Here is a 26693-nt window from a genome sequence, read left to right as displayed (position 1 = left end):
TACAGAGATAGGGGGGGCTGGAGGAGGTTACAGAGATAGGGAGGGTTGTAGGGGCTGGAGGAGGTTACAGAGATAGGGGGGGCTGGAGGAGGTTACAGAGATAGGGAGGGTTGTAGGGGCTGGAGGAGGTTACAGAGATAGGGAGGGGTTGTAGGGGCTGGAGGAGGTTACAGAGATAGAGAGGGTTGTAGGGGCTGGAGGAGGTTACAGAGATAGAGAGGGTTGTAGGGGCTGGAGGAGGTTACAGAGATAGGGAGGGTTGTCGGGGTTGGAGGAGGTTACAGAGATAGGGAGGGTTGTCGGGGTTGGAGGAGGTTACAGAGATAGGGAGGGTTGTAGGGGCTGGAGGAGGTTCCAGAGATAGGGAGGGTTGTCGGGGCTGGAGGAGGTTACAGAGATAGGGAGGGTTGTCGGGGCTGGAGGAGGTTACAGAGATAGAGAGGGTTGTAGGGGCTGGAGGAGGTTACAGAGATAGGGAGGGTTGTAGGGGCTGGAGGAGGTTACAGAGATAGGGAGGGTTGTAGGGGCTGGAGGAGGTTACAGAGATAGGGAGGGTTGTAGGGCCTGGAGGAGGTTACAGAGATAGGGAGGGGTAGTAGGGGGCTGGAGGAGGTTACAGAGATAGGGAGGGTTGTAGGGGCTGGAGGAGGTTACAGAGATAGGGAGGGTTGGAGGGGCTGGAGGAGGTTACAGAGATAGGGAGGGGTGCAGGGGCTGGAGGAGGTTACAGAGATAGGGAAGGTTGTAGGGGCTGGAGGAGGTTACAGAGATAGGGAGGGGTGCAGGGGCTGGAGGAGGTTACAGAGATAGGGAGGGGTGCAGGGGCTGGAGGAGGTTACAGAGATAGGGAGGAGTGCAGGGGCTGGAGGAGGTTACAGAGATAGGGAGGGGTGCAGGGGCTGGAGGAGGTTACAGAGATAGGGAGGGTTGCAGGGGCTGGAGGAGGTTACAGAGATAGGGAGGGTTGTAGGGGCTGGAAGAGGTTACAGAGATAGGGAGGGTTGTAGGGGCTGGAGGAGGTTACAGAGATAGTGGGGGCTGGAGGAGGTTACAGAGATAGGGAGGGTTGTAGGGGCTGGAGGAGGTTACAGAGATAGGGAGGGTTGTAGGGGCTGGAGGAGGTTACAGAGATAGGGAGGGGTTGTAGGGGCTGGAGGAGGTTACAGAGATAGGGAGGGTTGTAGGGGCTGGAGGAGGTTACAGAGATAGAGAGGGTTGTAGGGGCTGGAGGAGGTTACAGAGATAGGGAGGGTTGTCGGGGTTGGAGGAGGTTACAGAGATAGGGAGGGTTGTCGGGGTTGGAGGAGGTTACAGAGATAGATAGGGTTGTAGGGGCTGGAAGAGGTTACAGAGATAGGGAGGGTTGTCGGGGTTGGAGGAGGTTACAGAGATAGGGAGGGTTGTCGGGGTTGGAGGAGGTTACAGAGATAGAGAGGGTTGTCGGGGTTGGAGGAGGTTACAGAGATAGGGAGGGTTGTAGGGGCTGGAGGAGGTTACAGAGATAGGGAGGGGTTAAGGGGCTGGAGGAGATTACAGAGATAGGGAGGGGTGCAGGGGCTGGAGGAGGTTACAGAGATAGGGAGGGGTGCAGGGGCTGGAGGAGGTTACAGAGATAGGGAGGGTTGTAGGGGCTGGAGGAGGTTACAGAGATAGGGAGGGTTGTAGGGGCTGGAGGAGGTTACAGAGATAGGGGGGCTGGAGGAGGTTACAGAGATAGGGAGGGTTGTAGGGGCTGGAGGAGGTTACAGAGATAGGGGGGGCTGGAGGAGTTTACAGAGATAGGGAGGGTTGTAGGGGCTGGAGGAGGTTACAGAGATAGGGAGGGGTTGTAGGGGCTGGAGGAGGTTACAGAGATAGGGAGGGTTGTAGGGGCTGGAGGAGGTTACAGAGATAGGGAGGGTTGTAGGGGCTGGAGGAGGTTACAGAGATAGAGAGGGTTGTAGGGGTTGGAGGAGGTTACAGAGATAGGGTGGGTTGTCGGGGTTGGAGGAGGTTACAGAGATAGGGAGGGTTGTCGGGGTTGGAGGCGGTTACAGAGATAGAGAGGGTTGTGGGGGCTGGAAGAGGTTACAGAGATAGGGAGGGTTGTCGGGGTTGGAGGAGGTTACAGAGATAGGGAGGGTTGTCGGGGTTGGAGGAGGTTACAGAGATAGGGAGGGTGTAGGGGGCTGGAGGAGGTTACAGAGATAGGGAGGGTTGTCGGGGCTGGAGGAGGTTACAGAGATAGGGAGGGTTGTAGGGGCTGGAGGAGGTTACAGAGATAGGGAGGGTTGTAGGGGCTGGAGGAGGTTACAGAGATAGGGAGGGTTGTAGGGGCTGGAGGAGGTTACAGAGATAGGGAGGGGTAGTAGGGGGCTGGAGGAGGTTACAGAGATAGGGAGGGTTGTAGGGGCTGGAGGAGGTTACAGAGATAGGGAGGGTTGGAGGGGCTGGAGGAGGTTACAGAGATAGGGAGGGGTGCAGGGGCTGGAGGAGGTTACAGAGATAGGGAAGGTTGTAGGGGCTGGAGGAGGTTACAGAGATAGGGAGGGGTGCAGGGGCTGGAGGAGGTTACAGAGATAGGGAGGGGTGCAGGGGCTGGAGGAGGTTACAGAGATAGGGAGGAGTGCAGGGGCTGGAGGAGGTTACAGAGATAGGGAGGGGTGCAGGGGCTGGAGGAGGTTACAGAGATAGGGAGGGTTGCAGGGGCTGGAGGAGGTTACAGAGATAGGGAGGGTTGTAGGGGCTGGAAGAGGTTACAGAGATAGGGAGGGTTGTAGGGGCTGGAGGAGGTTACAGAGATAGTGGGGGCTGGAGGAGGTTACAGAGATAGGGAGGGTTGTAGGGGCTGGAGGAGGTTACAGAGATAGGGGGGGCTGGAGGAGGTTACAGAGATAGGGAGGGTTGTAGGGGCTGGAGGAGGTTACAGAGATAGGGGGGCTGGAGGAGGTTACAGAGATAGGGAGGGTTGTAGGGGCTGGAGGAGGTTACAGAGATAGGGAGGGGTTGTAGGGGCTGGAGGAGGTTACAGAGATAGGGAGGGTTGTAGGGGCTGGAGGAGGTTACAGAGATAGAGAGGGTTGTAGGGGCTGGAGGAGGTTACAGAGATAGGGAGGGTTGTCGGGGTTGGAGGAGGTTACAGAGATAGGGAGGGTTGTCGGGGTTGGAGGAGGTTACAGAGATAGAGAGGGTTGTAGGGGCTGAAAGAGGTTACAGAGATAGGGAGGGTTGTCGGGGTTGGAGGAGGTTACAGAGATAGGGAGGGTTGTCTGGGTTGGAGGAGGTTACAGAGATAGAGAGGGTTGTCGGGGTTGGAGGAGGTTACAGAGATAGGGAGGGTTGTAGGGGCTGGAGGAGGTTACAGAGATAGGGAGGGGTGCAGTGGCTGGAGGAGGTTACAGAGATAGGGAGGGGTGCAGGGGCTGGAGGAGGTTACAGAGATAGGGAGGGGTGCAGGGGCTGGAGGAGGTTACAGAGATAGGGAGGGTTGTAGGGGCTGGAGGAGGTTACAGAGATAGGGAGGGTTGTAGGGGCTGGAGGAGGTTACAGAGATAGGGGGGGCTGGAGGAGGTTACAGAGATAGGGAGGGTTGTAGGGGCTGGAGGAGGTTACAGAGATAGGGGGGGCTGGAGGAGTTTACAGAGATAGGGAGGGTTGTAGGGGCTGGAGGAGATTACAGAGATAGGGAGGGGTTGTAGGGGCTGGAGGAGGTTACAGAGATAGGGAGGGTTGTAGGGGCTGGAGGAGGTTACAGAGATAGAGAGGGTTGTAGGGGCTGGAGGAGGTTACAGAGATAGGGAGGGTTGTCGGGGTTGGAGGAGGTTACAGAGATAGGGAGGGTTGTCGGGGTTGGAGGCGGTTACAGAGATCGAGAGGGTTGTGGGGGCTGGAAGAGGTTACAGAGATAGGGAGGGTTGTCGGGGTTGGAGGAGGTTACAGAGATAGGGAGGGTTGTCGGGGTTGGAGGAGGTTACAGAGATAGGGAGGGTGTAGGGGGCTGGAGGAGGTTACAGAGATAGGGAGGGTTGTCGGGGCTGGAGGAGGTTTCAGAGATAGGGAGGGTTGTCGGGGCTGGAGGAGGTTACAGAGATAGGGAGGGGTGCAGGGGCTGGAGGAGGTTACAGAGATAGGGAGGGTTGAGGCCATGGAGGGATTTGGGAACAAGGATAATAATTTAAAATTAACATTTTTTATAACTTTACAGTAACTGGCCATCCACTCTGTATTGGTATTTGTGCTCTGCAAGGAGACTCCTCTCACCCCATCAGCGTATCCTTCGATTCCTTTTTCACTCACGTTTTTTGAGCAGCCTCTTAAATGCAATTAATGTTATTTTAACTGATTTTGTCTTTAACCCCTCCTTGTACATTTCCCCTCCCCCCTCCCTCATTCTCCCTTGCCCACTCTACCCCCAATCTCCGGACTTAACTCGCCCTCACCTCCTCCACTTGCTCTCAGTGCTCCTCCTTCTCTCCCCTGCCCCACTCTGTCCTTCATTCCCCTTTCCCTCCCTCCCTCTCTCTCTCGCCCCCCCCTCCCCTTCTCCCTCCCCTTCTCCCTCCCCCTCTCCCTCCCCCTCTCCCTCCCCCTCTCCCTCCCCCTCTCCCTCCCCCTCTCCCTCCCCCTCTCCCTCCCCCTCCCCCTCCCCCTCCCCCTCCCCCTCCCCCTCTCCCTCCCCCTCTCCCTCCCCCTCTCCCTCCCCCTCCCCCTCCCCCTCCCCCTCCCCTTCCCCCTCTCCCTCCCCCTCTCCCTCCCCCTCTCTGTCCCTGTAGCCCTGCAGCACGATCACTTTATCCACATTGACTGCCTTCTGCTGTTAACTGATGAAGATGGCTTCGCAATGGGCCTGGACTTCACACTGACCAACGGGGCTCCCCTCACGGCCACACAGCTGGCAATGAAAGCCTATGACCTGCTGTGTCAGGGCATCACCTTCCCCATGTGTGGCTGTGAACCCCACCGACCCCGGCAGCTGACCCTGGGAGACGAGGATATCCAGAGGTGAGTGTCCCATCAAACACTCCCAGGACAGGTACAGCACGGGGTTAGATACAGAGTCAAGCTCCCTCTACACTGTCCCCATCAAACACTCCCCAGGACAGGTACAGTACGGGGGTTAGATACAGAGTAAAGCTCCCTCTACACTGTCCCCATCAAACACTCCCAGGACAGGTACAGCACGGGGGTTAGAAACAGAGTAAAGCTCCCTCTACACTGTCCCATCAAACACTCCCCAGGACAGGTACAGCACGGGGGTTAGAAACAGAGTAAAGCTCCCTCTACACTGTCCCCATCAAACACTCCCAGGACAGGTACAGTACGTGAGTTAGATACAGAGTAAAGCTCCCTCTACACTGTCCCCATCAAACACTCCCCAGGACAGATACAGTACGGGGGTTAGATACAGAGTAAAGCTCCCTCTACACTGTCCCCATCAAACACTCCCCAGGACAGGTACAGTACGGGGGGTTAGATACAGAGTAAAGCTCCCTCTGCACTGTCCCCATCAAACACTCCCAGGACAGGTACAGTACGGGGGGTTAGATACAGAGTAAAGCTCCCTCTACACTGTCCCATTAAATATTGTATTATTTCTTCTTCTGCAGAATTTTGAAGCAAATGATTGTGAAGTTAGGAGTGAGGAGTACCAAGGTAGCGTACCAGTGTTGCGCTCCAAGGAAGTTCACCTTCCGATCGACCAGAGTGAAGGCCTGTCATGTCTGTAAGAAACGTAGTTTTGAGACAACACTCACTGCATGGTAAGGCTGGGGGTTCAGGTCTGGTCACAGACGTGGCCATGTTGGGTGGTGGACTGAGAGCCTTGGGTCCTTGGCCCCCTGGAAGAAAGCAGGCACTCTGGCTGCTCCAGACCCAAGTCATTAATTAAAAGCCCTGAAAGAATCCACAGTGCAGGACACCAGGGGCACAGCTCAATCTCACAGTGCAGGACACCAGGGGTACAGCTCAATCCCACAGTGCAGGACACCAGGGGTACAGCTCAGTCCCACAGTGCAGGACACCAGGGGCACAGCTCAATCTCACAGTGCAGGACACCAGGACACAGCTCAATCTCACAGTGCAGGACACCAGGGGTACAGCTCAGTCCCACAGTGCAGGACACCAGGGGCACAGCTCAATCTCACAGTGCAGGACACCAGGACACAGCTCAATCCCACAGTGCAGGACACCAGGACACAGCTCAGTCCCACAGTGCAGGACACCAGGACACAGCTCAGTCCCACAGTGCAGGACACCAGGACACAGCTCAATCCCACAGTGCAGGACACCAGGGGCACAGCTCAATCCCACAGTGCAGGACACCAGGGGCACAGCTCAGTCCCACAGTGCAGGACACCAGGGGCACAGCTCAGTCCCACAGTGCAGGACACCAGGGGCACAGCTCAGTCCCACAGTGCAGGACACCAGGGGCACAGCTCAGTCCCACAGTGCAGGACACCAGGACACAGCTCAATCCCACAGTGCAGGACACAGCTCAGTCCCACAGTGCAGGACACCAGGGGCACAGCTCAGTCCCACAGTGCAGGACACCAGGGGCACAGCTCAGTCCCACAGTGCAGGACACCAGGGGCACAGCTCAGTCCCACAGTGCAGGACACCAGGACACAGCTCAGTCCCACAGTGCAGGACACCAGGGGCACAGCTCAGTCCCACAGTGCAGGACACCAGGACACAGCTCAATCCCACAGTGCAGGACACCAGGGGCACAGCTCAATCCCACAGTGCAGGACACCAGGACACAGCTCAGTCCCACAGTGCAGGACACCAGGACACAGCTCAATCCCACAGTGCAGGACACAGCTCAGTCCCACAGTGCAGGACACCAGGGGCACAGCTCAGTCCCACAGTGCAGGTCACCAGGGGCACAGCTCAGTCCCACAGTGCAGGTCACCAGGGGCACAGCTCAGTCCCACAGTGCAGGACACCAGGGGCACAGCTCAATCCCACAGTGCAGGACACCAGGACACAGCTCAATCCCACAGTGCAGGACACCAGGGGCACAGCTCAGTCCCACAGTGCAGGACACCAGGGGCACAGCTCAGTCCCACAGTGCAGGACACCAGGGGCACAGCCCAGTTTCAATTGGTACCATGGAAGGGCCCAGTCCCATGCCATGTGAGTGAGAGAGAGGTTACATCGGAATACAAGAGCATGAGGAAGCCATTCGGCCCATCCAGCCTGTTCTGCTATTCAATGAGATCGTGGCTGATCTGTATTTCAACTCCAACACCTTGGTTTCCTAACCTTTAATACCCTTACTCAATAGGTTAGACATTCGGATGCCACTTCCATTCAGCGGATCAGGGTGTGTGGGTATCACTGGGGATCTGTTCTGTTCAGATAACGAGCCATTGTCCTGTCACTGGGTGAACTGGACCCTGCACTGACAATCTCAGCCTATCCTCCGACCTCATGGATTGGGGGGAGTGAAGAGTGAGAGTAACAGGTGGGTTAAAGATGGGATACCGAGTGTTTGGGGTAGGTCCAAGGGCCTTCGCACAGGGAGAGGGCAGTCTGTGAGCCTGGTGTGATTTCACACTGCTTCGAAACCTCTACCTCGACCTCAGCCGCACAAAGTGGGCTGGTCCCAGGCTCCAGTCAGGGCCTGTGCTGAATCTGCCAATCTCACTCGGGAGAGTCTCAACACTCTGGGTGTTAGGGAATGGAAGGAACTCTGGTCCCTGACCCCCTCATGATCACAGCCCAGTCAGTGACCCCTCAGCCCTGTACCTTACCCTTCTCCCTCTTTGCTGGCAGTAAATGCAAGTGTGCAGACACTGGGTGGGCACAGCAGTGGCTGCTTGTGATGCTCCTGTGGGTGAAGAGCATGCCAACACACTCTCGCCAAGCTCTGCCATGGGGCTTGTGGGTGAGCCAGTGCCCATCTCCCCCAGTCAAGATCAGCCCATCCTCCCCGTGGTTTATTACCCTCCTCCCCCTCTCTCCAGCACTGTCAGTCACGGTCTCCAATACCTGCAGCAAGGATCCCAATAGCAGACTGTCCAGAAACTGTCTCACTTCCTGCTGTGTCTGTCTGACAGTGAGCAATGCCAGGCCGTCTTGTACTGCTCGGAGAGCTGCCAGAGGCTGGACTGGACCAAGACCCCCGAGGACGGCAGCCATCAATATTGGTGCCTAAAGCTGCAGGAGTACATGGACCATGGAGAGGCCTTGGCACAATTCCCCTTCACTTACACCACAGGTACGACCACTTGATCCCACACAAGGCAAGGGGGGTGCGGGGGAGGGGGTACAGGATGGGCCAATCCAGAGCTTTACTCTGTAGCAAACCCTGTTTTTTTTTATATATTTTATGTCGAAGGGGCCTTTATTCCCCCTTTATATACATATTTTTAAAATATCTATGGAAATCAAATAAACAAAACTCAAATTAAAATTCCATTCTCGGCGTCGACGATGCACTCCAGTCCCTGCGGTGCCCACCGGTCGCGGAAGGCCTCAAGCGTACCGGCGGACACCGCATGCTCCTTCTCCAGGGACACCCGGGCGCGAATGTAACCGCGGAAGAGGGGCAGGCAATCGGGGAGGACGGACCCCCCTACGGCCCGCAACCTGGACCTGTGAATTGCCACCTTGGCCAGGCCCAGGAGCAGACCGACGAGGAGATCCTCCTCCCGGCCCGAGCCCCTCCGCACCGGGTGCCCAAAGATCAGGAGCATGGGACTGAAGTGCAGCCAGAACTTGAGGAGCAGCCCCTTCAGATACTCAAATAGGGGCTGCAACCTCGCACACTCCGTATAAACGTGGAACACGGACTCGTCCAGGCCGCGGAAAGTACAGGTGGCCTGGGAGTCCGTGAACCTACTTAAAAGCCTATTGCACGGGACTGCTCTGTGCAGCACCCTCCACCCCAGGTCCCCGCTGTAAAGGGGGAAGACTCCCGCGTAGAGAGATCTCCATCGGGGTTTCCCCTCGCCGCCAGATGGCAACGCAGACCGCCAGGGCGTGTCTGGCTGGCTGACGAGGGCGAGGAAGTGGATAGTGTGCAGGAGCAGCCCGTACAGGAAACCCCTCCGCAACGATTGGAATGGCACGGAGGGCATTTCCGAGAGGCGGCTCGGGTTGTGCGGGACCGGCTCCCGAGGAGGGTTTCGGGGCCTGGGTCCGATGAACAGTTCCGGCCAAGCGGGGGTCAGCTCGGCCGCGAGCGCTCCGCTCTCCCGAGCCCCCTCGCCACCCGCAGTGAGGGGCATCCCGGGGGCTTCAGCTACTCCTCCGCCCGCCAGACCGTCCCCAGAGTCAGCCTCCGGGACAGCCGAGGCGCTCTCCTCCTCCGGCGGGGGAGCGCCCTGACTGGAGGCGACCATGTTCCAGACTCGGAATATATCCCGGTAAAAGACAGGCAACTCCCTCAGAGAGGCGCGGCTAACGGACTCCACCGGGAGCTGTGTGTCGTCTTGAAGGCAGTGACACTGGCGGAAAAAATACGTCGCCAGCGCACACCATCTTGGTGGACGCTCGACGTACAGGTATCTCTGCAGGGTCCGAAGACGGAGAGTCGCAGCCTGGGTGCGGACGCACACCAGCGACTGGCCGCCCTCCTCGATCGGGAGACTCAGGACCGCGGCAGAGACCCAGTGTTTCCTCTTGCCCCAGAAGAAATCGACGAGTTTCTTCTGGATCTTGGTGGCAAATGCAGGGGGCGGGGCCAAAGTGATCAACCGGTACCACAACATGGAGGCCGCCAGTTGGTTTATGACCAACGCTCGGCCCCTGTCGGAAAGCACTCGGAGCAGTCCTGTCCAGCGCCCCAGCCGAGTGGTGACTTTCGCCTCCAACTCCTGCCAGTTTGCCGGCCAGGCTTCCTCAGCGGGGCTAAGGTGGACTCCCAGATAGAGGAGGTGCGTGGTGCTCCACGCAAAAGGTGTCATCTCCTCCGGCAGGGAGTCCACCCGCCACTGACCCACCAGGAGTCCAGAACATTTCTCCAATTGATCCTCGCGGAGGACGCGGCAGAAAAGGTCTGCTGGCAGTCGCGCATCCTCCGCAAATCAACGGGATCTGTGATTGCGAGGAGCACGTCGTCGGCGTAAGCCGAGAGGACGACCCGCATGGCCGACTCGCGCAGAGCCAATCCCGTCAACCTCCTGCGAATCAGGCACAGGAAGGGCTCCACGCAGATGGTGTACAATTGGCCGGACATGGGGCACCCCTGACGCACTCCTCTCCCAAATCGAAGGGGCGCCGTCAAGGACCCGTTAACTTTGACTAGACACTCTGCGGCGGCGTATAAAAGTCGGACCCGGGCCATGAAATGCGGCCCGAGTCCGAAAGCGCGCAGAGTCCCGAAAAGGTATTCGTGATCCACCCTGTCGAACGCCTTCTCCTGATCGAGGGAGAGAAAGGCGACCGACTGACCAGTCCTCTGGGAAAGATGGATCAGGTCCCGGACCAGGTAGATGTTGTCCTGGATGGACCGGCCCGGGACCGTGTAGGACTGGTCGGGGTGGATCATGTGTGCCAGCACGGAGCCCAGGCGGGTAGACATAGCCCGGGCAAAGATCTTATAATCCGTGCTGAGGCGGGAGACCGGACGTCAGTTTTTAAGCAGGCGGAGATCGCCCCTCTTCGGCAGCAGGATGATGACCGCCCTGCGCCACGAGAGGGGCATCTCCCCGGTCGCCAGGCTTTCCCCCAGGACCCGCGCGTAATCGTCCCCCAGGACGTCCCAGAACGCCCTGAGGAACTCCACGGTCAACCCATCCAGCCCTGGAGATTTGCCCCTCGAGAGCTGGTGGAGGGCGCCAGTCAGCTCCGCCAACGTGAGCGGAGCCTCCAATCCTTCGGCGCCCTCCGGGCTGACCTGCGGCAGGTCCTCCCACAAAACTCTGCGCGCATCCTCGTTGGACGGATCCGGAGAGAACAACGCACTGCAATGTGTACGGACCAGGAGGCCCATTCCCTCCGGATCCGTGATGGAGGATCCGTCGTCGGCCAGCCGCTCAACGAGCTGCTTACGGACCCCCCGCCATTTTTCCAGTGAGTAGAAGGGTGAGACGCGGTCCAAATCTTCCAGGATCTGGATCTGCGACCTCACGTACGCGCCTCGGGACCCTTTGAGCTGCAGGTCCCTCAGCGCGCCCCTCTTCTCTTTGTACGCCTGCCACAGGGCCGGGTCCACGATGGCATGACCGAGGCGGGACTCCAAGTCGAGCACCTCCCTCTCAAGACGCCCGATCTCGGCTTCCCGCCTCTTGGTCGACCCCTTCGCATACTCCTGACAGAAGACGCGGATGTGAGTCTTCCCCACATCCCACCATAGCCTCAAGGAGGGGAGGCCCCCCTGCTTCCTTCTCCAGTCGGCCCAGAATCGACAGAACGAGTCCCGGAATCGCTCGTCCTCCAACAGCCGGTTGTTAAAGTGCCAGTACACGGACCCCGCCCGCGTGCGGAGCGGAGTGAACTCCGCCCACACCAGGTGGTGGTCCAAGCACGGCACCAGCCGCATGGAGGCCGCTGAGACGCGGGAGACGTACGCCTACGAAAAATAGAGGCGGTCGATTCGGGACCCTCCTCCTCCAGACCTCCACATGACGGCGCTGGAGTCGGGATGGAGATTCCACCAGACGTCCACCAAGTTAAGGGAGCTGATCAGTCCCCTCAACTTCTCCACCAACGCTTGGCTGCGCTGGGGACCGGAGCAATCCCCCACCTCGAGGGTGCAGTTAAAATCCCCCCCGAGGATGATGCAATCGCCGCTATCGATGGAGCTCAAGAGAGCGGACATTTCTTCAAACGCGCTTGCAACGCGCCGGGCCTGGGCGCGTACACGTTCACAAAGTGGAGCGGCACGCTACCCAGGCGAACGGCGAGGTGGAGCAAGCAGCCCGGCACTAGCTCCTTGACCCCCAAGATCTCCGGCTGAAAAGTCGGGGCCAACAATATAGCCACCCCACTAGAAATAGTGGTGAGGTGACTCATGTAGACCCCACCCTGCCACTCCAGGAGCCAGGTGGCTTCGTCTCCCGGAACGGTGTGGGTTTCCTGCAGAAAGCTCACCGCGTATCTCCCTTCCCTGAGGATTGAGAGATTGTGAAATCTGCGGTGAGACCCCCTGCTGCCGTTGATGTTGAGGCTGGCTATGGTTATCTTCATGTCAAAGGTAATTAAAACCCGTCACAAACACCTCACTGTGAGGAGGGAGTGGAAGTGCACCTGGCCCTCCACTCCCCCAGCAACCCATTGAGGAACACATTAAAACGGCGCCTCTCAACCAGTTTCACGTCCGCGCGCTTGCCCGCTATCTTAAGGGCGGCACGGACGGACTGGATGATCAGCGCCAGATTCGACCAACGGCCGAGGGCCAGCTGAACTTCATTGTGGCAACCCCTGCAAGCTGCGAGGAAATCCCGGAGTTCCGCCGTGGGGATGAGAGGAGACTCGGTGGGAGGCACGAGGGACTCCACCACCTCACTGGCGATGGAATCAAGATCATCCTCCGTGCCCCGCACCGAATCCCCATCCTCCTCCAGGTCGTCACCGCCAGCGGTCGACACACCCACCACACACTGTGGGGCGGACGTCCCAGCCGCGCCAGCTGGTCCTGCCTCCGTCACGATCCCACCCCCAGGATCGATGGCGGAGGAGTCCTCTCTGGGTTCTGAAATGGAACTGGAGCCTGTGGGCGCCAGCGGTTCAGGACCCCCTTCCACCTCTGTCCCCAGGCCAATTAGCGGTCCAGGGGAGACGGATGTTCCCGACTCCGGAAATCCAGCCGGTGCCGAGACAGGAGGTGGAGAGAGGAAGCCATCTCCCGCTCCGCCAGCACCCACAGGCCCAGCCGATGGGGCAGCATTTTCAGTTATAACCAGGACGGGTGTCTCCTGGTTGTGAGTGGATTCTGGCTGGGAGGGCTGACCCTTTGGGGACTCGCCCTCCCCTCCACAAAGGGCACCTGACCCAGTGGCAGAATGGGAGGCTTCTCCAGAAGCGTCCCCAGACTCCCCCACCACAAGTAGGGCTTCACTTGCTCCCACAGGAGGGGCTGCATGTAGAGGGGCCTCCCCCTCCCGCCTCCCACCTCCCCCTCCATCCTGATAAATAGGGAGCTCCTGCCCAGACTTTGCAGCCTTGATGTTGGTGGTGGTCGGGGGAACCTGGGGACCTGAAACAGGAGACAGCTCCCCTCCAACAGATGGGCCCTGCACGTCAGGGCCCTGTGTCACCTCTGTGGAGGGGTGCCTTCTCCTCTTTTTCCCGCTGGGGCGCAGAGGATCAGAGACCTCCACCTCCGCACCCTACTTTTTTTTTAGTTACTCTGGGCCTGATCCCAGCCCTGGGACAGGTGGATTCTCTGGGAGCGGGCCTTGGGCTGAGCCCAGGCTCGGGCTGTGTCATGGTGTCCAGGGAACGAGCCTCTCGGTGTTTACTTTTCCTCCACACCTTCCTTCCACTCGGACGGGCATTCCCCTCCCCGCCGGAGGCTGTGAAAATCACAGCCTCTGGAACCGACAGAGTGGTGTCTGTAGGATGTGTGGGGGGAGTGGGAGGAGGTGCAGTGGTGCCACCCTGGGCTGCCGAGGTGGAGCTGGCGGCCGGGAGGTTGGGGCAGTTCTTACGAACATGCCCACCCCCTTGCAGACGTGGCACCGTGCCCCGCTGTACAGTGGCCCCCAGAGGGTCCACCGGCAGGAAAGTCCCACCCACAGTGAGCCCTTTACTCAGGGCCAGGGACACGGCCCGCTCGATCTTCAGGAAGAACACAGCCTTCCCGTACATTTTTGAGGCTGCACACAATGGCCGAGGGGCCGACAACCTCGGCCATTGCCTTTACACAGGCCTCTATAGACATATTGGGGTGGAGATAACTCTTTACCCCATGGCTTGAAGTAATTAATTTAAAAGGTGACGGGGTCACACGGGTGGCCACAGAGGCTACAGCCGCATAGGTATAAGAAGGCCCCGCCACTGGTGATGATGGGCTTGCCATGGTTCAAGAGCCAAACCCACCCCCAAATTGCAGGCAAACAAACAAACCAACTAGGAGGTTTGGGGAGAGGCTGAGGGAATACAGGAAAGGGGAAAGACAGGCTGAAAGCAATGACTTTGCTTTTTTTTTCTCAAAGGGTGGTTCTCTGAGCACTTTAAACACACCTGGTCTTCTGGTTGTGGGAGGGGTCTTCACCTGGGTCAGCCGAAAGCTGCCCAGGCACTAGTTCGATCCTTCTGTCTCTGTAGACAGGCAGCTTCAGCTGACCCAGGCTGGGCAATTAGTGTGGGGAGGGAGCTTCCTTGTGTATTCAGTGCAATTGCACAGCTCCCTGCAGAATTGTACAGCCCCCACCCCTTGTTATTCCGGCCTCTTCCACCTCCCACAACAGTCTAAAAGAAATAAAAGTCTGGTGCTCGACACCCACCTCGAAATACAGCCTTATTGCCAAAGTCTTTCCTCCTCAGCACTCCTTCTCCAACAGCACCTCCAGCAACTGACTGCAGCACTGTTGAGGCAGGCAGCACTCAGGATTCCCAATGACAGAGCAGCCAATCCTGTTTTTTTTTCCAGCTTTACTCTGTATCTAACCCCCGTGCTGTACCTGTCCTGGGAGTGCTTCCACTTCTGATTTCTCTGCAAAGTGTGTATGAGCAGTGGGTAAGGACGGAATGTTGTCACATGTGGTCTCGGGCCAGGTGAGGAATGGCCCCTCGGGTCTGTCATTCGTGGCCACCATCTTTGATTCTTTGTCTGTCTGCAGAGGTGACCAGTGAGTGCTTCGACCGCGAGCTGTTCCTGACTGGTAATGAGCTGAACTCTGGGTACTGGTTGCAGGAAAGCATGCTGGTGTCAGGATCCAGGCTGGAAATCCCGAGCTACTATGAAACAGACACCGTCCCAGCATTTCTGAAAGGTGCGTACTCCCCTCAGAACGCATGCATGCGTACCTGGTACAGTTAACGCTAGCTTAGACTCACTCATTTATTAAAGGGGTTATTGCGGTTCACAGGTATCACCAGCTGGCTGGTTGGGTCCTTGTCCCAGCAACACATCCTCTTCAGAAACAGAGTTGTCTCTGGGCCCCTAATAACCAGCTCTGCGAGGGGCAGGGGTTGGCACAAGAACGACTGAGCGAGAAGCTGAAAGCCAGAACTTCAATAGCAGAAGAGATTTCACAAAGTAAATATTCATCAAATATTACCAACGTAATCCAGGGTACAAAGTCACTCAGTATTCTCTCTCCACAAACAGCTACCTGCCCCAGTCCCATTCACACGCTGTTTCACCATCACCCCTCTGACCTGTTACCCCTCTGACCTGTTACCCCACTCAGTTCCCCTTTGACTGACAAAGTTTATCCTGTCAAACAACTTCATTGTTGACGCTCGGTGTTTACACTGACCGTTGACTCTCAGCGTGTTTACACTGACCTTTGCCCCTCGGCGTGTTTACACTGACCATTGCTCTTCCGACACTGTGTCCATACAATTTCCTGTAATCAGGTCGGAAGGAACCGTTTCCGTTAACAGAGAGAGCAGCAGCTGGGGGAATAGTTTTAAAGTAATTAGTGGACGGATTAGCGGGGAGTTAAAGAGTAACTTTTTCACCCAGAGGGTGGTGAGGGTCTGGAACTCGCTGCCTGAAAGGGTGGTAGAGGCACATTTAGAAAATACTTGGACATACACTTGAAGTGCTGTAACCTTCAGGACCAGCACAGCCACAAAGGGCTGAAGGGTTCCCTCTGTGCTATAGATCTTTCTGTTTCAATCCTTCCTAAATTTGTTTGCTACATAATGCAGTCTTATTTTCCTGCTTCTATTCAAAGCTTGTATTTCAGAAAACACATCAGGGAACGAGTGAGGAGATGTCCCTTCGGGATGTACACGGAGTGACAGCCAGTCTACCCTGACACACACAGGGTATAACACCAAGAACTGTACCAGCTCTCATCATTTGTATTCTGCTGCTTTACAGAGAGGATGAATCCATATCATCCACTAAAAAAGGAAGGCGTGATCCTATTACAGGACGTCCCATTTGAACCAGCCAATGTGAAGGCCCCATTCGGTGAGTTCATCTCTGCAGCAGAACTAACCCTCACTTTCCATTACAAGTAGATGCAAGAACCCATCACTGGCTAATCCCACACTCCTCAGTGTCTCTCCCTCCGTCCCCTATCCCTCAGTGTCTCTCCCTCCGTCCCCTATCCCTCAGTGTCTCTCCCTCCAACCCCTATCCCTCAGTGTCTCTCCCTCCGTCTCTTATCCCTCAGTCTCTCTCCCTCCGTCCCCTATCCCTCAGACTGTGTCTGCCATCTCCCAGTGGGTGCACAGCCCAAGGACACTAAGTTGAATTCAGACAGTCCTGGCTGTGTCCAGCTGCCTCAAGACAGACTGCGACTGGTACCCAGGACCCTCTGGTCGATATCTCTAGGCCACATCAGGCAGTGCGTCCAACCAGTGAGTGATCAGGGAATCACAAACCTTTGTCTGCCCTCCCCAGCCTGTATGTCTCTCCTGGTACGACACTCAGCACAGGAATAGGTGTGGAATCTGTTACCCTGTCGAATTCTCCCACCAGGAGCTACGTGAAGATTATTGAAAGAAAAGCTTGTATTTCTGCAGTGCCTTTCACCCAGTCAGGACCCGGCAAAGCGATTCACAGCCAATGAAATACTTTGGAACAGTAGCCAATTTGGGCACAGCAAGCTCCCACAAACAGCAATGTGAAAATGACAGATCATCTGTTTTTACTGATGTCGGTTGAGGGATAAATATTGGCCCCAGGACACTGGGGAGAACTCACCCCTGCTCTTCTTCCAAATTGTGGAACAATTTTATGTCCACCTGAGAGGGCAGTCAGAGCCTCGGTTTAAAGTCTAATCTGAAAGACTGACCATCCGACAGTGCAGCAATCCTTCAATACTGACCCTCCGACAGTGCGGCACTCCCTCAGGACTGACCCTCCGACAGTGCAGCACCACCTCAGTACTGACCCTCCGAAAGTGCGGCACTCCTTCAATACTGACCCTCCGACAGTGCAGCACACCCTCAGTACTGACCCTCCGACAGTGCGGCACTCCCTCAGTACTGACCCTCCGACAGTGCGGCACTCCCTCAGTACTGACCCTCCGACAGTGCGGCACTCCCTCAGTACTGACCCTCCGACAGTGCGGCACTCCCTCAGTACTGACCCTCCGACAGTGCGGCACCACCTCAGTACTGACCCTCCGACAGTGCAGCACTCCCTCAGTACTGACCCTCCGACAGTGCAGCACTCCCTCAGTCCTGACCCTCCGACAGTGCGGCGCTCCCTCAGTCCTGACCCTCCGACAGTGCGGCGCTCCCTCAGTCCTGACCCTCCGACAGTGCGGCACTCCCTCAGTCCTGACCCTCCGACAGTGCGGCACTCCCTCAGTCCTGACCCTCCGACAGTGCGGCGCTCCCTCAGTACTGACCCTTCGACAGTGCGGCGCTCCCTCTGTACTGACCTTCCCTCAGTACTGACCCTCCGACAGTGTGGCGCTCCCTCAGTACTGACCCTCTGACAGTGCGGCGCTCCCTCAGTCCTGACGCTCCGACAGTGCGGCGCTCCCTCAGTCCTGACCCTCCGACAGTGCGGCACTCCCTCAGTCCTGACCCTCCGACAGTGTGGCACTCCCTCAGTCCTGACCCTCCGACAGTGCGGCACTCCCTCAGTCCTGACCCTCCGACAGTGCAGCGCTCCCTCAGTCTTGACCCTCCGACAGTGCAGCGCTCCCTCAGTCCTGACCCTCCGACAGTGCAGCCCTCCCTCAGTACTGACCCTCCGACAGTGCAGCGCTCCCTCAGTACTACACTGGGAGTATAGGCCTGGTTTATGGGCTCAAGTCCCTGGAGTGGGATTTGAAGGCAAAACTTTCTGCCTCAGTAGAGTGCTGAGCCAGAGCTGCAATTTAATTGAAGAAAAACACTAAAGAAAAGAACAGAAAGTTGTAAAACTTTTAAACCTGAAATTAATTCTGTTCTCCACAGTGACATGGAAATCCTATTATCAGTGGCGAGGACTTAGCATCAATTCGCCAGTGGCTGTGCTGCTCTCGTACCCCCTCACCATCTACCATATCATCACAAGCATGGTTCCACAGCACTGTGAGTCATTGCTCGAGATAGCAGGGAGAGGGTGTCCTCTATGCATTCTGCACAAACCACGTATGTACTAAACAGTGTCATACAGGTCTGTCACTGTATAACACTGGGGTACAGTACTGGTGGGGACAGGTCTGTCACTGTATAACACTGGGGTACAGTACTGGTGGGGACAGGTCTGCCACTGTATAACAATGGGGTACAGTACTAGTGGGGACAGGTCTGTCACTGTATAACACTGGGGTACAGTACTGGCGGGTACAGGTCTGTCACTGTATAACAATGGGGTACAGTACTAGTGGGGACAGGTCTGTCACTGTATAACACTGGGGTACAGTACTGGTGGGTACAGGTCTGTCACTGTATAACACTGGGGTGCAGTACTGGTGGGTACAGGTCTGTCACTGTATAACACTGGGGTACAGTACTTGTGGGGACAGGTCTGTCACTGTATAACGCTGGGGTACAGGACCGGTGGGTACAGGTCTGTCACTGCAGAACACTGGGATACAGTACTGGTGGGTCAGGTCTGTCACTGTATAACACTGGGGTACAGTACTGGTGGGTACAGGTCTGTCACTGTATAACACTGGGGTACAGTACTGGTGGGGACAGGTCTGTCACTGTATAACACTGGGGTACAGTACTGGTGGGGACAGGTCTGTCACTGTATAACACTGGGGTACAGTACTGGTGGGGACGGGTCTGTCACTGTATAACACTGGGGTACAGTACTGGTGGGTACAGGTCTGTCACTGTATAACACTGGGGTACAGTACTGGTGGGGACAGGTCTGTCACTGTATAACACTGGGGTACAGTACTGGTGGCTATCTGTGTACTGACAGGTACCCCTCGGTCCCCTCTCCAACAGGGAGTTATCTGTTTGCACCGTCTGACATGTCACATTTCTCCTCTATCCAGTTCCGGAACTGAATATCTTGAACAAACAGTCTCTCAAAATCCACATCCTGGAAGCGCAGAAGCAGTTTGAGATACGGATGGTGTTCTGGGTGAGTCCCATAGCTTCCTAAATCCTAAACACTCGTGTTATCATCAAACACTCCCAGGACAGATAGAGTATGGGGTTAGATACAGAGTAAAGCTCCCTCTACACTGTCCCCATCAAACACTCCCAGGACAGGTACAACACGGGGGTTAGATACAGAGTAAAGCTCCCTCTACACTGTCCCCATCAAACACACCCAGGACAAGTACAGCACGGGGTTAGATACAGAGTAAAGCTCCCTCTACACTGTCCCCATCAAACACTCCCAGGACAAGTACAGTACAGGGTTAGATACAGAGTAAAGCTCTATAAAAAAAAACAGGGGTTAGATACAGAGTAAAGCTCCCTCTACACTGTCCCCATCAAACACTCCCCAGGACAGGTACAGTACGGGGTTAGATACAGAGTAAAGCTCCCTCTACACTGTCCCCATCAAACACTCCCAGGACAAGTACAGTACAGGGTTAGATACAGAGTAAAGCTCTATAAAAAAAAAAAAACAGGGGTTAGATACAGAGTAAAGCTCCCTCTACACTGTCCCCATCAAACACTCCCAGGACAGGTACAGTATGGGAATAAAAGCAAAATACTGCAGATGCTGGAAATCTAAAACAAAACAGAAAGTGCTGGAAATACGAAGTGGGTCAGCAGCATCTGTGGAGAGGCATCGAGTTAATGTTTCAGGTCAGTGACCGTTATAAATATAAGTCCTGATGAAAGGTCACTGACCTGAAACATTAACTGTTTTTCTCTCTCCACAGATGCTTCCTGACCTGCTGATTATTTCCAGCACTTTCTGTTTTGTTTTTGATTTCCAGCATCTGCAGTATATTGGTTTTATCCTAGCCGATCCAATCTTTCCTCATAGCTGCAACTTTCAAACCCTGGCAACATTCTTGTAAATCTCCTCTGTACTCTCTCCAGAGCAATTATGTCCTTCCTGTAATGTGGTGACCAGAACTGTACACAATACTCCAACTGTGGCCTAACCAGCGTTTTATACAGTTCCAGCATTACATCCCTGCTTTTGTATTCTATACCTCGGCCAATAAAGGAAAGCATTCCATATGCCTTCTTCACTCTATCTATCTGTCCTGCCACCTTCAGGGACCTGTGGACATACACTCCAAGGTCTGTCACTTTCTTCTACCCCTCTCAATATCCTCCCGTTTATTGTGTATTCACTTGCTTTATTTTCCCTCCACAAATGCATTACCTCACACTTCCCCTGATTGAAATCCATTTGTCACTTTCCCGCTCACTCAACCAAACAATTGGTATCTTTCTGGAGTCTCCAGCTATCCTCTTCACTATCAACGACACGGCCAATTTTTGTGCAAATTTTCCAATCATGCCTCCCACATTTAAGTCCAAATCATTCATATATACCACACTGAGGTATATTACTGGTGAGTTCCGGTCTGTCACAGTATAACACTGGTGTACAGTACTGGTGGGGACAGGTCTTTCACTGTATAACACTGGTGTACAGTACTGGTGGGGACAGGTCTTTCACTGTATAACACTGGTGTACAGTACTGGTGGGTACAGGTCTGTCACTGTATAACACTGGTGTACAGTATTGGTGGGTACAGGTCTTTCACTGTATAACACTGGTGTACAGTACTGGTGGGTACAGGCCTGTCACTGTATAACACTGGTGTACAGTACTGGTGGGTACAGACCTGTCACTGTATAGCACTAGTGTACAGTACTGGTGGGTACAGGCCTGTCACTGTATAACACTGGTGTACAGTACTGGTGGGTACAGGCCTGTCACAGTATAACACTGGTGTACAGTATTGGTGGGTACAGGTCTTTCACTGTATAACACTGGTGTACAGTACTGGTGGGTACAGGCCTGTCACTGTATAACACTGGTGTACAGTACTGGTGGGTACAGACCTGTCACTGTATAGCACTAGTGTACAGTACTGGTGGGTACAGGCCTGTCACAGTATAACACTGGTGTACAGTATTGGTGGGTACAGGTCTTTCACTGTATAACACTGGTGTACAGTATTGGTGGGGACAGGTCTGTCACTGTATAACACTGGTGTACAGTACTGGTGGGTACAGGTCTTTCACTGTATAACACTGGGGTACAGTACTGGTGGGTACAGGTCTGTCACTGTATAACACTGGTGTACAGTACTGGTGGGTACAGGCCTGTCACTGTATAACACTGGGGTACAGTACTGGTGGGTACAGGTCTTTCACTGTATAACACTGGGGTACAGTACTGTTGTGTACAGGTCTGTCACTGTATAACACCGGGGTACAGTACTGGTGGGGACAGGTCTGTCGCTGTATAACACTGGGGTACAGTACTGGTGGGGACGGGTCTGTCACTGTATAACACTGGGGTACAGTACTGGTGGGGACGGGTCTGTCACTGTATAACACTGGGGTACATTACTGGTGGGGACGTGTCTGTCACTGTATGACACTGGGGTTCAGTACTGGTGGGGACGTGTCTGTCACTGTATAACACTGGGGTACAGTACTGGTGGGGACAGGTCTGTTACTGTATAACACTGGGGTACAGTACTGGTGGGGACAGGTCTGTCACTGTATAACACTGGGGTACAGTACTGGTGGGGACAGATCTGTCACTGTATAACACTGGGGTACAGTACTGGTGGGGACAGATCTGTCACTGTATAACACTGGGGTACAGTACTGGTGGAGACAGGTCTGTCACTGTATAACACTGGGGTACAGTACTGGTGGGGACAGGTCTGTCACTGTATAACACTGGGGTACAGTACTGGTGGGGACAGGTCTGTCACTGTATAACACTGGGGTACAGTACTGGTGGGTACAGGTCTGTCACTGTATAACACTGAGGGTACAGTACTCTGGAGGTGATGCGGTGCGGTTGGGGAGTGGATGTTTGAGGAGTGGGGGCAGTAGTGGTTTTCAGTTCAGTGTCTGCTGCGAATGGTTACTGTGTGTGAGGATAGGGAGTCGATGAGTGGCTGCCCTGTGGTTTGGTTCTCAGTGGAATGATGGTGTCCCATCATGTTTCACCTTCGACAGGAGCTCGCTGTCCTCTTGCCTCACGTTACCTTTGAGATCCATTTTGTTGGTGACCGCCTCCCACTTGAAGTGGACGAACAGCAGTTCAACCTACAGAGGAAGGTAAGGCGCAGGGTGAGGGGAGGAGGGGGGCGTGGTGGCAGAGAGTGACAGAGAGCGGGGTGGTGAGGGGGGCTGTTACAGAGTGAGGGGGAGGGGGGAGTTGTCGAGTTAGGATCTCAAAGTGAGGGGGTGATAGGGTGGATATCGCTGTGGTTGGGGTACGGGACGGGGGGGTGCACAGCTAGGGCGATGGAATCAGATTTAATAATAACTTGGAATTGGATAATACTCGAAGAGGAGAAATATGCAGGGCTGTGGGTAAAGAGCAGGGGGGAGTGGGAATAAATGAACAGCTCTTTCAAAGAGCCAGCACAGACACGATGGGCCGAACGGCCTCCTCCTGTGCTGCATGTTGTATTATTTGATGGGATGTTGTGGGGGCTGGTATCTCCCACCCAGCAAGGCAGCGCTGCGTGAGGTTAGAGGTGAGGAACCAGCCTGTGTTTTTGTCTGACCCCCAACCCCCCTCTCCCCCACTCCCCCCCCCCCCCCCCCCGTTATCCTGACAGGACGGCCAGGTGTGTGTGGTGAACCCCAACATCTGTATCAATGAGGAGAAAAGTGACCGGAAGAATATCCGCATCAAAGTCTGTTCCAAACCTTACCACATGTTACAGGGACCAAAGGCAGACCTGGTGATTGGTAAGTGACTGGGGTGGGGGGAAAGAAAGGCGAGGGTGTGGGGGCATGGGGATGCAGAAAATTGTGGGGGGAAACGTGAGCGGGGTGGACATGGGAGCAGGGCTGGGAGCAGGGGGAGGGATGCCCATATTTGGGGGCCACTGAGGGTGGGGCGGTGTAGGGAGTGGGGAATTGGGTGCTGCCGGATGGGTGATGGGGATGCTGGAGAGACTGGGGAGGGGACGGGGGGACTGGGAGTGGGGTGCAGGGGACTGGGGCATGGGGATGCTGGCAGGGAGACTGGGAGTGGGGAGGGTCTGAGAGAGGGTGGAGGATCTGGGATCTGCGGGTATATTCTGTGCTGTAGACATTGTAATGCCCCCCTTTCCCCTTGCAATGAGCTGTATAAGAGTTTCCTGTCTGTATTTTCAGGGTTCAATGTGGGGTTCGGACTGAGCAGGACGTGGCTGCGTTCTCTACCCAGGCTGCAGGTGAGCTGAGACCGACAGACACATATGGGGAACTGGGGGTCAGCAGGGTCACTGGGCACGGGGAGGGGGATTGGGGAACTGGGGGTCAGCAGGGTCACTGGGCACGGGGAGGGGGGTGATTGGGGAACTGGGGGTCAGCAGGGTCACTGGACACGGGGAGGGGGGTGATTGGGGAACTGGGGGTCAGCAGGGTCACTGGGCACGGGGAGGGGGGTGATTGGGGAACTGGGGGTCAGCAGGGTCACTGGACACGGGGAGGGGGGTGATTGGGAAACTGGGGGGTCAGCAGGGACACTGGACAGGGGGAGGGGGGTGATTGGGAAACTGGGGGGTCAGCAGGGACACTGGGCATGGGGAGGGGGGTGATTGGGGAACTGGGGTCAGCAGGAACACTGGGCACGGGGAGGGGGGTGATTGGGGAACTGGGGGTCAGCAGGAACACTGGGCACGGGGAGGGGGGTGATTGGGGAACTGGGGGTCAGCAGGGTCACTGGGCATGGGGAGGGGGGTGATTGGGGAACTGGGGGGTCAGCAGGGACACTGGGCACAGGGAGGGGGATTGGGGAACTGGGGGTCAGCAGGGTCACTGGGCACGGGGAGGGGGGTGATTGGGGAACTGGGGGGTCAGCAGGGTCACTGGGCACAGGGAGGGGGATTGGGGAACTGGGGGGTCAGCAGGGTCACTGGGCACAGGGAGGGGAGTGATTGGGGAACTGGGGGGTCAGCAGGAACGTTCCTGGTCCTCAGAATGATCCCTCTTGTGTGTTCACTGTCCGTCTGTTCTCTCTCTTCACTGCAGTCACTTCGAGTTCCAGCATACTTTACCGAGTGCAGTGAGTATAGCTGTGGTATCAACAATCAGACCATGAATATGGCAGCAGGAGGCTCTATCAGCCAACCCATCATTAACCCTTTCCGTTCTCCATTCCGAATCATTGGCATCGACAACAACCTGCCCTGGTGAGTGCACAATTGTGGGGAATCTGTCAGCCACTGACACACACTGACTGCATTAACTGGAAAAGAGACAATATTCTCGGTCCTTTGGACTCTCCATGGTTTGATCATAGGTCGTTCCGAGAATCACCCTGCTCGCAGATCGCCAGTTCCAACCATACGACAACATTTCAACATAAAACAATTCATCAGATGGCTGATAGCCATCAATATGTCTCTCCCTCCTTCTCCAATCCCTCAGTGTCTCTCTCCCTCCATCCCCAAACCTTTAGTCCATTTATATAACATAAAAACAAGAAATGCTGGAAATAATCAGCAGGTCTGGCAGCATCTGTGGAGAGAGAAGCAGAGTTAACGTTTCAGGTCAGTGACCCTTCATCACAGATGCTGCCAGACCTGCTGAGTATTTCCAGCATTTCTTGTTTTTATTTCAGATTTCCAGCAAACGCAGCATTTTGCTTTTACTTTACTCCATTTATTGGGTAAGGGGTGTTAAGGGATTTGGAACTAAAGTGGGTGAATGAATTAAGATCCGCTGTGAAATAATTAAATGGTGGAACAGGTTTGAGGGGCTGAATGGCCTTTTGTTCTTCTGTTCCCACTTCTCTCACTGTACTGTCACTGACTCCACCCAGAGGGATGCTCCAGCATTGAGCTTATAGTCATTTGACACTGTGTGTACGTGAGAGAGAGTGTGAGAGAGAGTGTGAGAGAGAGTGTGAGAGAGAGTGTGAGAGTGTGTGAGAGTGTGAGAATGGTTGTGTTTGTTTGGCAGTGAGCGCAGTGTAGGAATGTTGGTTGAACACGAGTGAGCAGTGTGTGCACACTGAGTGCAGGAGGAGCTGTTTGAACAGCAGTTGGGAAACCTGCAGTTAAATCGAAGCAGCCTCCTGCATTATACACAAGCGTTCCTGAGAAATTCACTACTGCTGCATTCGGTTTCCCACCCAGACAGTGGCTGTCTGTCTGTCTAAACCCTCAATGGAGCTCGTCCCCTCCCACCACAGCTCATCCAAAACTCTGCTGCCCCATGTCCTAACTCGCATCAACTTCTATTCACCCAACACCCCCAGTGCTCACTGACCTACACTGGCTCCTGTTCCAGCAACAGCTTTGTGCAAACATTATTAGGATGTCATTCAGGTCAGAGTAACTGATAGTTGGTTAAATATAGTCGGATCAGAGAGGGGCAGTGCAGCCCTTGTTAAAGGCCTGACTAATCTAGTTTCAGGTGTATATCCACACACTACAGCAGTCAAACTGATGGAGAATCTCAACAAACTCTGGGATTTGTTCTCTCAGGTGCAGACTCACCTGTTCCATACTTCCCCCAATTTCTCGTTTAATTTGTGAAATTATGTTCACCAATGTGAGGGAAATAGGACAGGGACAGTACGGGGTTAGATACAGAGTAAAACTCCCTCTACACTGTCCCCATCAAACACTCCCAGGACAGGTACAGCACAGGGTTAGATACAGAGTAAAGCTCCCTCTACACTGTCCCCATCAAACACTCCCAGGACAGGTACAGCACTGGGGTTAGATTGCACTTCAGTCCCACGCTCCTGATCTTTGGGCACCCGGTGCGGAGGGGCTTGGGCCGGGAGGAGGATCTCCTCGTCGGCCTGCTCCTGGGCCAATAAAAAAAAAACGGGGTTAGATACAGAGTAAAGCTCCCTCTACACTGTCCCCATCAAACACTCCCAGGACAGGTACAGCACGGGGTTAGATACAGAGTAAAGCTCCCTCTACACTGTCCTCATCAAACACTCCCAGGACAGGTACAGCACGGGGTTAGATACAGAGTAAAGCTCCCTCTACACTGTCCTCATCAAACACTCCCAGGACAGGTACAGCACGGGGTTAGATACAGAGTAAAGCTCCCTCTGGCAATGACCCCAGTTGCGTCCTCACTGTGACACTTTTTCATGGCTGTTTCTCTGTCTCTCAGGTACTCCAATGCTTACCTCTTCCACCTGGTGTATAAAGCAAACCCAGTGACGAGCAGGCAGCAGCCCCTTCCCACCCCACTGCCCCCCAGTGAGCCATTGCCCACCCCCCCAGAGGAGATCCTGGATACCAGCCGCAGAAAGAAGGACAAGAAACGGAGCAATCTCCGCCGCAGAAAGTGAATTGTGTCATTATTGATCCTGTGTAATTATTGATCACTGCAATGGACAGAGAATTTCAATTAAAAATCCTTTAGACTTTTTAAATCGCAGTTTATTTAATTAATTTTATAAATAACAAGAACCTGGTTATGTTCAATTTCATGGGAAAAGTTTTTGCCCTCAAAGATTGGCTGTGTGGTTGATAGTGAGGAGGATAGCTGCAGGCTGCAGGAAGATATTGATGGTCTGGTCAGGTGGGCAGAAAAGTGGCAAATGGAATTCA

The 26693-nt window shown here is 55.2% G+C and overlaps 1 protein-coding gene across 2 annotated transcripts in view; it reads left to right on the top strand.

Moving 5' to 3' along the window:
- Positions 1-26473, top strand: part of LOC137357540 (zinc finger MYND domain-containing protein 15-like) — a 40732-nt gene extending 14259 nt beyond the window's left edge. For both annotated transcript variants that reach the window (XM_068023940.1, XM_068023941.1), the window contains exons 3-14: positions 4752-4980; positions 5586-5738; positions 8040-8200; positions 14712-14864; positions 15926-16018; positions 17965-18081; positions 19002-19090; positions 22129-22230; positions 22740-22872; positions 23284-23342; positions 24142-24302; positions 26251-26473. In XM_068023940.1, coding sequence (XP_067880041.1) covers positions 4752-4980; positions 5586-5738; positions 8040-8200; positions 14712-14864; positions 15926-16018; positions 17965-18081; positions 19002-19090; positions 22129-22230; positions 22740-22872; positions 23284-23342; positions 24142-24302; positions 26251-26431 — 1631 coding nt within the window. In that variant the 3' untranslated portion in view covers positions 26432-26473. The remainder of the gene's footprint in view (positions 1-4751; positions 4981-5585; positions 5739-8039; positions 8201-14711; positions 14865-15925; positions 16019-17964; positions 18082-19001; positions 19091-22128; positions 22231-22739; positions 22873-23283; positions 23343-24141; positions 24303-26250) is intronic.
- The last annotated feature ends 220 nt before the right edge of the window (positions 26474-26693 follow it).

Source organism: Heterodontus francisci, chromosome 48 (genome assembly GCF_036365525.1).
Source record: "Heterodontus francisci isolate sHetFra1 chromosome 48, sHetFra1.hap1, whole genome shotgun sequence".
NCBI lineage: Eukaryota > Metazoa > Chordata > Chondrichthyes > Heterodontiformes > Heterodontidae > Heterodontus > Heterodontus francisci.
The sequence above is the reverse complement of the archived record's forward strand: the minus strand, read 5'-3'. Positions and strand labels throughout refer to the sequence as shown.